Source organism: Pelodiscus sinensis, chromosome 12 (assembly GCF_049634645.1).
Source record: "Pelodiscus sinensis isolate JC-2024 chromosome 12, ASM4963464v1, whole genome shotgun sequence".
Classification (NCBI taxonomy): Eukaryota; Metazoa; Chordata; order Testudines; family Trionychidae; genus Pelodiscus; species Pelodiscus sinensis.
The window spans coordinates 30,691,329-30,704,114 of NC_134722.1; the positions used below are offsets into that span (position 1 = coordinate 30,691,329).

General features: G+C 44.5%; 1 protein-coding gene across 3 annotated transcripts in view; it reads left to right on the plus strand.

Moving 5' to 3' along the window:
* Window positions 1–12,786, plus strand: part of ADCY7 (adenylate cyclase 7) — a 123,539-nt gene that overhangs the window by 69,434 nt on the left and 41,319 nt on the right. For all 3 annotated transcript variants that reach the window (XM_075940248.1, XM_006121142.3, XM_075940249.1), the window contains exons 5-7: window positions 6,972–7,121; window positions 11,609–11,757; window positions 12,304–12,415. In XM_075940248.1, coding sequence (XP_075796363.1) covers window positions 6,972–7,121; window positions 11,609–11,757; window positions 12,304–12,415 — 411 coding nt within the window. The remainder of the gene's footprint in view (window positions 1–6,971; window positions 7,122–11,608; window positions 11,758–12,303; window positions 12,416–12,786) is intronic.

The following is a 12,786-nucleotide window of genomic DNA, read 5'->3' on the forward strand; positions in this document are numbered from 1 at the left end:
ATCTTAAACTTGGCAATTTTGTTATTTTAAAATGATTGAGAGAGCGCGGACACTTCAGAGCTGCTACATGGGGATGAGCAACGACGGATGAATTTTTTTATTTTATTTTTTTTGTTCTGACAACTGCCCAACCCCAAACAAAAACACACACACATCTAATTCAGGTTTTAGCTTTATAGATGGATGTTCGGATTTTAAAATTAGCTCAATGGAAAAAAATCTTGCCGTGGATAACCTGTGGGTATTGCCCTACTCTGTACTCTATATATCAGTATTAAAAACAGATCTGCTAGAAAGAGGCAGAAATTAGAAGGCACTCTTCCAGAAGTATTAGCTGGTGTGGATGACGCTGGGTAGATCTGAGAAGTTTCTCATTGAGATCCTTGCTGCTTTACCCCAGCCTCCCAGTATCCTGCCTGCTATGAAGTGGAGGCCTCTGCTGCTCTACCTCTCCCCTACAAGGAGAGGTGGAGAAAAATGTTACTACTATGTTACCTCCCATAGAAGATTCTTTGTGAGTGTTTTGGTGGCTGATCCCACTCTCGGATAATTCCATGGACAGCATCAATTGCAGCCTATAGCTTTCCTTTGTGGTTGCAAAATAAAATAGACATTATTGATGGGCAGTATGGCTGCTGCCCACACTTTTCTGAATAGCAGCAGGGGAATTGACCAAACTTTTGATAATTTCACAAGCTTATAGGCTACAAGTATAGAGGGGTAGCCATGTTAAACTGTCTAGGTTATAGGCTAGACAATTTAAAGAAACACACACAGATGCTTGCATTCTGCAGAAATGTTTGGTTTAGCCCTATCTTTTTGTTTCAGGCTTGAATTTTGGCCAGAACATTTCCCACTTGTTTTTGATGCATGGATTTTTCAAGCCCAATTAGTTGGATTGCACCTGTCCAAGAGGCAAATAGTTTCAAGTTATAGCTTCCAACCAAGTGCATTTGTGTATTAGCTCCTGTTAGTACAATATCTTCCTAGATAGGGCAGTTCCTCTTTGATTTTTAGGTCTTATAATTAAAAGGTTAAATAACTACAAATGTTCCTGCAGCACCTTAGAGACTAACAAAAAATGTAGTTAGTATCATGAGCTTGAAGAAGTGAGTTGTGCCCATGGAAGCTCGAAATAAGCTTAACTCGAAATAAGCTACGCAAATTGAACTACGTCAATTGCATAGCATGTTTCGAAATAGCTTATTTCAAAATTGGGTGTGGCTACACAGCATATTTCAAAATAGAGCACTCTTCCTCTGACTTCCCTTACTCTTCGTACAATGAGGGTTACAGGAGTCGGAGTAAGAAGTCCTTCATCTTGACAGTATTTCGACATTATTTTGAAATTACTGCCTGCTGTGTAGACTAAGTGATTTCAAAACAATAGTTAGTTATTTGGAAATAAAGTTGCTGTGTAGACGTACCCTTATGGACTAAAACGGCTACCCCTCTGAGACAATTAAAAGATGTAATTGCCTTTTTCTTGAGTCATGGTACCTATTAATTCTTCATCAAAATGCATCCACTTGTTATGGTTAATTTTCTTTTATTAGTTATTAAATGATGCCCCTTTCAAGCAGGGTCTCTTGATGGTCAGAGGTTTACTCAAAATAAACTTACTTGTGATTTCCTTTTCTTATTTTGAGTGTCTTCCATTCAAGTAAACACACAATTTAAAATTCCTACCACTCTGGTACTGCATTCAGGCAACACCTGTCCTTGAAAGGGCTCGTTTCCATGCAAAGAAAGTTTATGCTGGGAGACTGTGAAGAGATTTTAGTTTACAAATTGAAGTAGGATATAAAATACTGAAAGGATTAAACCTGCAATAACCTGTCACATGACCTGTGGTTACTCAGGCACAGCTACACTAGAGAGTTTAGCAATACATCTGTGTTGCTGTATGCTCTTGGATGTTTCTACTCTAAAACAACAGGAGAAAGCTCTCCCGGTCTGTTTAATTACTCCAGCCCCTGCAAGCGGTGAAAGGAGCCCTTGTGCTGACAGTGCTGTCTACACCAGTGCTTACGTTGACATAATTTATGTCATTCGGCGGGTTATTCTCCTCTCCCTACCAAATGCTGTAAAGTTATGCCAATATTAGCAGGGTAGACATCAGTGAAGGCAATCCTGGTATTGTTAGACTGATTCATTTGAGGTGAAGAAATCAAGGCTCACATTTTCAGACATGTACACCTAAGTCTATGACCGACAGGGAGCCAGTAGCAGTTTCTTGCCTTTGCCCCCATATTTCTCCCTCCTAAACCCAGTGAACCAAGAAAGTATTGGGTCAAAACATGTTTGCTTCCTGAGGTTTGGCTTTATTAGCTCGGTAACTCCGGGGTGGGAAGGACTTACGAAGGCTATAATCACCTCAAAATGTGCTTTAGATCCCTTGTAGCCACCCCCTAAGAGCTGCTGCTCTCTGCCTTCCCGGCTCCGATGGCAGAATGGAGAGAAGTGGCTGCTGGCTTGGCCCCCACTCAGGAGAGAAGCAGAAAGCCTGGGCAGAGAACTAGGGTGCCCAAGAGTAGTCCCTGGCCTGTCTCTCTGCCCACTGGGATATGCTCTCAGGGCAGGTGGAGGGTCTTCAGTTCCCCACAAAGCTCCAGACTGACCCACTTTAGCTGGGGCTCCTGAGCCCTGCCCTGGGCAGTCACTGCTCTCTGAGGGCTCTGTGGCCCCAGAGCTGGGTCCCCCAGCCTGAGTAGCTCTTACTGGCTGTGAGCAGGCAGTGCCCCACCCGCCATGGGGCAGGGGAGCAGGGCCATGAAGAGGGGAGCAACCCACCCAATTTCTGTCTGGTCCACCTGAGGGTCCCCCTGACCAGGAAGAGGCTGGTACTATCCCAGGGGCATCTCAAAACATGAAAACAAACTCCAGCCCAATGCCTCCCTCCAGACGTGGCTGCTGTTTGAAGGGTTCCTTTCAACCCCAGACTAGGGATTCACCGATCAAGGGTGACTTCCACTTCTCTTCAGTTCAAGGTGGAGTCAGCAGCATTAGTCTGTCCTTACACAGTTTCAACACCAGGGTGAATTCATACAAGAACCCAGCTACTCTGAACTCTTTCAGGTGTGCCAGTTTCTGATGAGTATAGACTTATGTACAGTGGAAATTTGCATGTGCTTCTGGCATATGTAGGTGCCTATGGAGTTTTCTGCGCCTAAACCATAGAGTCATAATTTACGAGCCAGAAGGGACCATCTGATCATCTACACTACAGGATGGACCTCCCTGGTCTGGCGCCCTTGGAACCTGAGCAATCTTGAATCAGGGAGTTTGCTGGACCAAGGGAGATCAAGGCTCCCCCTCCCAGCTATCAGCCCCACTTTGGTGCTGCTCCTGGGTGCCAGCCCCAGCCATTGGGCTCTGGTCCCAGCCCCAGCTGGGGTTGCATTCCCTGCCATGCCAGTCCTGCTGCTGCTGGCCCTGCTGCCACCAGCCCCGCTACTGCCGGCCTGATCAGGGCTTCTCTTCTGACCCTGGCCAGTCCTTGTTCCCAGCTGCCATGGTTCTTTGCTCCAGTAATATTCATGGTCCTACCAGACTCTGGATGTTGCTAGACCAGAGAGTCCCGGATTTTAGAGGTTCAAATTGTAATCGGACCTATGTATATCACCACCAACCACCACCCAGCCTCCTGTACACTAAACCCAACCACTGAAATGAGACCGAAGTATGACTGCCCACAGTATGTGCCACAGAGCGAAAACAGGCATAGCTTAGGAGTGTTGAAGCCCATTCAATACCAAGGAAATGACTGAGATGCATCCAGATAATTCTGGCAAGTGACCTGCGTGCACATACTACAGGGGAAGAGCAAGACATTGCAAAACCACTGCCTATCTGACCTCAGCAAAATCCCTTCCTAACTCCCCATGGAGTGAACAATTACTCTCTGACCATGTGAGCAAGAACCAGCCAGCCATGCACCTGAGAGAGTGAGTGCTCGGTGCCACCTTAGAGTATCCCTTCCCTAGTCATGGTCATCATCAGTGCTTTAAAAAAGAGCCCCCCCCCCCCCCAATACATTGTGGCTATAGGGAAATCCCTGCCTGATCCTTGCAGTGGTTAGCTGAAAACCTGAAGCATGAGCTTTTAGGAATATAAGCTATAAACTGGAAGTGAGTCCTGGGGCTGCCTGGCCCCTGCTATTCCAAGCAACCTGGCCATACAATTGCACTCCTCAGTATGTCCAGCGCTCTCTGACAGCTAGTAGGGTTAGCCCCCAAGCTGTTCCAGAGCCTCTTGCCTCTGATGATGAGACACTATCTTTTAATTTCCAGCCTGAAAATTGTTCATGGTCAGTTTATATTAGTTTGTTCCTTTGAATAGTTCTGCATCCTCCCTGGTGTTTGCCACTGTGATGTACTGAGACAGAGTGATCGTATCCACATCAGCTGTCTTTTTTTACAGGGCCATAGAAGCCACAGTCTGCCAGTCTTTTCCCATAAAATAGGATCTCCATTTTTTGATCATCTTAGGAGCTCTGCCCTTGTTCAGTCTTTAAAGATGGGTGGCCAGAATTGTAAACAGTATTCTAAATGAAATCTTACCAGTGACGTGTACTATGGCATTAATATCAGTGACGGGTATTAAGGGTGTGACCACCCCCTCCCGCCCAGAAGGGGGGTTCAGCAGACCCACCGCCTAGCTAGAGTCTAGGTTTTGGGGTCCTCTGTCCTTCGGGTGTGATCTCCCTCCCCCGAGCCGGGAGGAGAGGCTCGGCGAACCCGTAAATCCTCCTCATGGAAGGGGTCGTGTCAGGGTCCCCGGCCCTCCAGTCTAGCCTGTGCTCAGGCGGAGTCCAGCCAACATGTGTAGGGTCTGGAGTGGGGGTCAGGCTGATTGGGGTGTCATGAACCCCTAGGGTAGGGGTAGGTGGGGGGGAAGAGGGACCCGGACCCGCCCTCACCTACGGGTCCCAGCCCGGGGCCCTAAGTGTAGAGGGCAGTGCTCCCCTTGCACGATGGACGGGGTTACTCCTGTACCTCATCCATCCATGGGTGCCAAAGGCTCACTGCCACGGGCTGCTTCCTTTCCCCCTCCTGGGTGGTCTGGCCCAGGGAGCCGCTGTGAGTTCTTACCCCTGCTTGGTCAGTCTTTGGTTCTCCTAGGCGACCTGGGGGCCCACAGATCCCGCGCAGTTTCCTCCAGCGTGGAAGAAGGTCCTCCCTCTCTCCACCAGGATGAGGCCACTTCCTCCGAGCGTCCCCCCTCCTCGTCTGACCCGGCCGCTTTTCAAGTGACCCGGGGGTGGACGCCGAGTGACAGTGCCCCACCCCCCTTGCGTTGTTCCGTGCTGTGACTTCGGGCGGCATGACGGGGGCCCCGCCCACTGAGCTTCCCGGCGTTCGCCGGCTCGTCTGCTCTCTGGCCTCATGCCGGGGAGCGCCGGCGTAACTTGGCCCTGCCTCCTGCGCGGTGGGGCTGCGTTGCTTCTCCACTCATCCCTGGCCCTGCTGAGCCAGGGTTCGGGGCTGCTGCGGTACCGGCCTGCCTTCTCCGCCTTTAGGGGGGTGGGTCCTCCCCCTCGGCAGTGTGGACCCTCGCGGGTCTGTCACAATATCTCTGCCTACCTAATGAATCCTAGGACATTGTTTCTCAGATGCATCTACCAGAGCCTTTTCTTGTGACCACACCTCCTGCTCTCTGTGGCTTCTCCCTCATGGCTGCCTGCAGGGATTGGCTCGGAGCCCCACACACCATAGGATCAGGCAATCCGTGTAAATTCTGCACCTTGCCAGGGTGGGGCTCAAGCCTTAGGCGTCTGCCCAGGGGTGGTGGGTGGCAGGCTTTGGCATATGGCATATGGTAGTATCCCCCCGCCATCACCTCAACCCTCTTTGCCTTCTCTAGACCCCAGTTCATAGGTTCTGAATCCATGGGTGCCGCAGCAGGTGCTCAGCACCCACCAGCAACCAGCTCCCTCCCCCCGCCCCAGTACCTGCTGTCCACTCATGGCCCCGCTAATCAGCTCTTCCTCTTCTCTCTCTCCTACCACTTGCCACCTACCACGGTCAGTTGTTTCATGGCATGCAGCAATCTCTGGGAGGGAGCCGGAAGAGTGGGGTTGGGGTGCGCTCATGGGAGAGGGAAGAAAGAGGTGAGGCAGGGATGGATGCAAGGCCTTAGGCATGGGGAGGGAGGTGGATTGAGTATCCTTCAGGCATGGAGGAAGCCAGTGTCTTTACCTCCATTGCTCTTTCCCCCCTGCTTCCTTACCTGCTTCCTCATCCAGGGCTTAATTTGTCCCTCAGCATGCCAGAGCTGAGTGAGTCTGCCATGAAGAGTGATATTAACAAATTGACAAATGTCACTTTTCACAGCAGACTTACTAACTAGCAATATAAAAGCAATCAAGCCATGCAGAGCACGTTATGTTTGTTTCTAATCTGTTTAGTTCCAGTAAAGAATAGACAACTCTCTATATTTTTATTACTGAGTCTGGAAAAAAAAAGCCCCATATAAATTGCAATGCTCTAGACATGTATATGTGCATATTTATTTGTTTTTCTTAAACAAGTAAACAAGTTTACTTTTAATTAAGTATTTTGGGAAAAAGTTCCCAGAGCAGCCACTAGTAAGAGTTGATGGTCACCCTCAGAGATTACCAGGGTTGAGAACCCTGTCCTAAGATCAGATTTGCCTTTTTTACAGACACATCATATTGGGAACTTGTGCTCCAATGGCAGGCATGTGTCTGCTGACCTGGGCCTTACCTATGCAACTCAGTCCCTCTTGTGTTTTAATGGACTATCCTGAGTGAGTTAAATAGAAGCAGTCATGTTAGTGAATTGCCTTCTATTTAACACATACAAGTTAGCTAACATAAAGGTTGGTGGTGGGGTTGTTTGAGTGAAAGGACAGGGAAAAATTAGCTTTTTCTTATGTTCTGGACAAAAATAAGTTACTTCTGTATAGAATACAAATTATTACTGTTCAATTTTTTTTTTCTCTTCCAGTTATTTGCCAATGCTGTAATTTTTCTTTGTGGTAATTTGATGGGTGCATTTCAAAAGTATCGGATGCAGGATGCTTCATGGGATTTGTACACATACACTTTTAAGTGCATTCAAGTCCGAATGAAACTGAAGATTGAAAAGAGGCAACAAGTGAGTAAAAGCCTCTGAGTTGCATGTTGGTGTTTTTTTTTGGGGTGTGGTGTGTCATTTTTTTCCTAAGTTTTTGACTAATTCACACTGAAAGATTTTGATCTAATCCCTATGAAAATCACCTAATATAAAAAACAATTGTGCCATTGATGATGGAGAGGAGAAATTAAAGGGAGAAAGCTGCTTTGTGTGGTTTCTTAGTAAAAAACGTAGGGGGAAAAAAAGACACATCTGTGCATTCCTAGATGTAGTATTTGAAACCTGAAGTATTTGCCAGTCATACCTGTTTAAAATATTAAAATGTAAAATAATCTCAGGCAATTCATAAGAAAAATAATTCTTAGTCTTCAGAATTGTATTGATGAGAAATCCTTTTAATTAAATTAGTCGTCAATCCTGCCTTCGTATGCAGATATTGGATGTTTGTAATACTGTAGTCTTATTTTTTCCTAGAAATGCACTTGCAAAAGGTAGTGCTCATGCAGAGATAGTTAGAAGTTTATTTTTAAAGTAGTCAACTAAGTAATCAAAAGTTGTGTACATTATAGTGTTATGTAATACAAAATGTCATCAGTTTATTTATAAGTGCCAAATAATTAATCATTTTGGCTTTGATAGTTGGAAGTGAATAATGTTAAACACTATGAAACTTTGACTTTCATACTGTTGTAAGATGTAATTTTGTATAATTCAGTAGTGAGCTAGCATTAATACCTGTAAAGCTCTAATAGCAGGAGCCAATCTCATGGTAAGCAGAGAATATTTTTTTCTATTTAGATTTGGTGTTTTTTATTACTATCAGCTGCTCTGCTCTTTTGTTCCTACCTCCTGTGTCCATTTTATTTACCCACAGTCAGCTGTTGCAGTCTTCCTCTGGCTACTCACTTCACCAAGCAAAAATCGTCATTGCCAGCCTGTTACATAGTACATTGGTTCCCTCTTGTAGATTGCTTAACAACTTTTTTGTGTTTGTTGCATATACAGTGAAGCCAGTCCTTACTGATGACTTGTTTTTAACAAAACACAACTGAGTAGTATTCTTGCAAACACCGTTTCATGATAAAATAAGGCTTTGGAAATTTCAGCTGCTGGAAGAAAAAATTGTGCAGCAATGGTTGGATTACAGGTGGTGTTTCTTTAAATTCTTATGGGAACAAATGATTGAGAAACATGGGTTTCCCTCTTGCAGGCTGCAAACAGTTATTGTGAGGGCACAGCTATTCCTGCCTTTTCCATATTGCTAACCAGAAGGGAAAGTCCTAGTACAGAGATAGTTGAGAATGGCTGATCTAGATGGTTGGGCATGTATGATGATCTTAGTGCATAAATTGGGAACTAAAAGGAGAAGGCTGAAAATGTCTGATTTGGCTGAATTGGAAAGAAGACAGCACATTACTAATGTCCAGTCTGATCTCCGTTGCTCATCTTCCCAGAAGAGATGAAACAGCTATAAAAAAGATTATATGAATGCTATTTCCCTTTCCGCCCTCCCCCCAGATAACAAATAGGGAAGCAACTAGTGAGCTTGAATTAGTATCATGCTGTCTGCAACCCTTTAAATTGACTCTGCAGAACGGTAATTTGTTCTTTCCTGGTTGATTACTTGAAACACATCTGTCTTGCAGCCTACATATAGTTTTCCTTGCCACCTACATTATTTGGCAGACTCCCACTTTTCATTTTCCTTGCCCCACTAACCAGGGAGATGTGAGAAGGGCAACTGAATTGCTAAACATATGACACTGACCAGTAAAGTAACGTCTAACATCCAAGAACTATTCTGTCATGTTCAGTAGGGCTCTGTTGTTACCCTGAATTGTTCACTTACCTCAAGTCTCTTAAATACCAGGGAAGGGGAGGAAGACTTTGGCTTCTTTTTCCTTGTTTAGGCAGGCAAATGTAGGTTTCTCCATAACCACATCAAACTAGATTTCTGACTAATCCTCTAGCACAGCAGGAGGAAAAGGAGTTCTTGATGCTTCAGAAGTAAGGTGATCTCTTCCCTCACCATATTTATGAAATATGCATAACTAATTATGCAGTTTTGTACATGAGAGGGAAGAAAATCCTTCTCCCTTCACTAGCTATAAATTGGTAGCAGAACCATTTGTCAGTCTCCTAAACTCACTTTGTTGTGGACTTCCATCTTCCTCTGTATTTTTTCATTTTAAAAAACATTTTATTGACTATAGGTTCAGAGTGTTGGGGTGCTGTTAGAATTCCTACCCATCAGCCTTGATCTACCAAGGCTAAGGAGGCGAACTAAATCCATCCTTTAGTTGTGTCAGCAGAGCCATCCCTTGTGTAGTTTATGGAGAAAACTACTGGATCAGTTCTGAGTGTGCTTATTCTTTGAAAGATCTTATGATCCCTTTCATTACAGGTGAGCTCTTCAGGGTATTGGTGGTTTCATTCCTGACTGTGGAGCAGTCCATGACTTGCAAGCACTGATATTCCTGCTTTTCTTTTATTCTTGTCCACTGATACTTGTTTCCCAATCAGAGGTGTAATTTCATTACTATATGTTTGTTTGGGCACATGGGAGAGAACTTTATTGATCTCTGATTAGCCAAGCCGCACTAGTAATTTCAGAGGAAAGGAATCCATCCTTGCCAACATTAAAAGGCTTACCTAAATAGCCTTGAGTATATCAGTTTTTGCAAGTTGCATTAGTATTTTGGCAATAGAGTTTTCTATTTAGAGTCTCTTACCTTGTATTCGATTTAATCGGATGCTTCCTCCAGCAAGGAAGGCAATTAAAGTCTTCATATCATGTGTTGAGTTTTCAGGTGTTTTGAATATTTTATAGTCCATTACTTTTACAGAGGGTGCTTTTCAATCTGAATTTCTATCAAAAGATGCTAGAAGCCTGCAGAGAAGAGGGAGACTGCAAACTATTGAGAGAAGAATGTTCGTGTCACACTGGCTGGACAAGCTGTGCCATTTCACCTGTCTCAAGTTAAAGTACATATCTCACATGATAGGCGTCGCTTCCCGCATCTCACTCTGCGCAGCCAGGTAGTTCAGCCACTCTGGGACTGCATCTCTGGGCTGCAGCCTCCTGGTCCGTTTTCCAACTGTATTAACCCAACAGTGTAGGGATTTGCAGGTCTAGATCTCAGGATTGTGTGGTCTTGGGCAACTGGTGACTCCACTAGAGAGCCAGACATCCAAACATTACTGGAAAGTTTGCTACTGCAGAAAGTACTGCCCAAAGAGCCAAGAGCCACAGAACCCTGCATCTGCCTGATGAATCAAAACCAGCTATTTAACAAGGAAACTGCCCTAGGAACCACCTGAGCAACTATGCAGGTGCCAGCTTTGTACTGCTAAAAACCTCTCTGTTGTGCTCTCAACTCTCACCTTTTACCCTGGCCCAGCTTGACCTTAGTACCTGCGTCTGTTTGGTACCCAGTTCTGACTCCTGTCTTCAACTCCAGTCTGGTTAGAGTTTGGAAGACATCTCTTGATTCCACATGGTAACTAGTTCTGCCTCCTGCCTTCGACCCTGCTCTGGTTTGACGATTGGTCCCCATTTCCTGACTCAGTTTGGTATCTGAGGGATGTCAGGCATTTGGTATGGTCAGGGATGGTACTTGGCCCTGCTGTGAGGGCAGGGGACTGGACTCGATGCCTCTCAAGGTCCCTTCCAGTTCTATGAGATGGTATGGTATATCTCTATCTGTTCTCGATCATGTATTCAGCCCAGTGGACACTACTAGACCAGCCACCAGACAGGACCAGCTGTGTTCAGACCCTGTACGATGTTTTCCTCCAGGAGCCTTTGACAGGCTAAGTTTGCAGTGATACAGAAACTGCTTCCGCAACTAAAGGGTTCATTCATCCAAAGGTACAAAACATGCAGCTCAAAGGTACAAGGTAAAAAATGCCTATATACACGCATCCTCTTATTTATCCTGAATTTTTCCTTGCAAGCTTTAGTGAGCTACACTCAGCACAGTTACTCCGTCATCTCTAGATTAGGAAAAACACAGTTTTCTTCTGTTTGTCTCTTTCTGTTATTATGTCTCTCTGTCTGCATGCTGATGGCTCACTCAACCCTCCTTCTTTTGTAGGCCAGCATCTTTAGGTTTTAGTATTCCTGTTGATGGAAGAGTAAACTTTGCTAACCTGAAGGGAGCTAAGCAGGGGCATTCTCCAATTAATATCTGCCCTGCCCACATTGTTCCCTTAAGACTTTACATTTAGTTGCTGTTTGCTCCCCCCTTACAATCTCCTTTGTTGCGTTCAGGCAGCATAATATTAAACTGGTAAACTGAAGTCTATGTAATATTTCAAAGCATAATGCATACACTCATACCTGTCATTTTGAGATCAGAAAAGGAGTCTTCTGTTGAAAACATGAGCTGCAACACTCAGAAATTACTAAATGAGAAGACTTTTTCTTTATTTCCCCCAGTAATTTTCTGAAACACTGAACATGGCACTTCACATAACTCTACATTGTTATTTTTTTTCCTTTTTAGGAAAACTTGCTTTTATCTATACTGCCGGCTCATATCTCAATGGAAATGAAACTAGCCATCATAGAACGACTGAAGGAAACTAATGATGACAGGCAAATGCATGATAACAATTTCCATAATCTTTATGTGAAAAGGCACCAGAATGTTAGGTAAATAAAGAAACTTGACAAATGGCTGCCTTAAGACTTGTTCCTGTCTTTTTAATATTTGGTTCATTTACTGATGGTAAGAAGTGCCATGGTTGGGATCAGACGAGTGGAATGAAGAGTTTATGCTCAGATGCTCTGTGGTGAGAGGAGGGAAGAGAACTGATTGGAAGTTATTTTGCCAGATTTGGGATTCCGTTTTTTTGGTTGTAGCGGTAAAAAACCCAAAAAAACTATTAATTGACTAAATCCACATCCTGGACTGGTTAAAGTCAATTTTTTTAATGTGCTTTCATTAAAAAAAATTTGAATTTGTTTGAACACTATGAGTGCATGCTGTGTTTTTAAACTAACTCCCCCCCCCCCCAAAAAAACAAAAAAAAACCCCAAACACATTGCCCATCAAGTCACTTCCGGAGTTGATTTCCAGAGCTAGAGAGGTGTTCTGTTAGATATTTTTAGAAATGAAACACAGTTAATTGAATGCCCATATTTTTATTAGAAAATAAAGATAGTTAAAATGTGACTAATTAGCGTGTTCTTGTCTAGCATCCTGTATGCAGACATTGTAGGATTCACTCGTCTGGCTAGTGATTGCTCTCCGAAGGAGCTGGTAGTGATGCTGAATGAGCTCTTTGGGAAGTTTGATCAAATTGCAAAGGTAGGTGTTGCACTTCATTATATGAATATGAATAAATGTCACTGTTGGAAAACAACTTAGCTCCACCCTCTGGGAGTCAGTTTTTGTGTCTTAGGAAGTCTGGGTGATGGAAAACCCACAGTAGGTAGTACCCACTGGAGAGTCTACCTAGCCTGACTTTCAAGCTAATAAAAAATCCCAGCAAAAGGCAAATTAATTTAAAAATCTCTGAAAGAATAAGGAAAGCTATTTGAGAGCCAGGAGGAGGGTAGGATAAAACCAGGATAGTTCTCTAGGATTTTACTTTGAGCTCTTCTACTGAATCACTATGGATCTCTGGGTGAGTTCCCTAGCTCTTTGTATTGTGGGTTACCCACCTGTAAAGTGGGAGC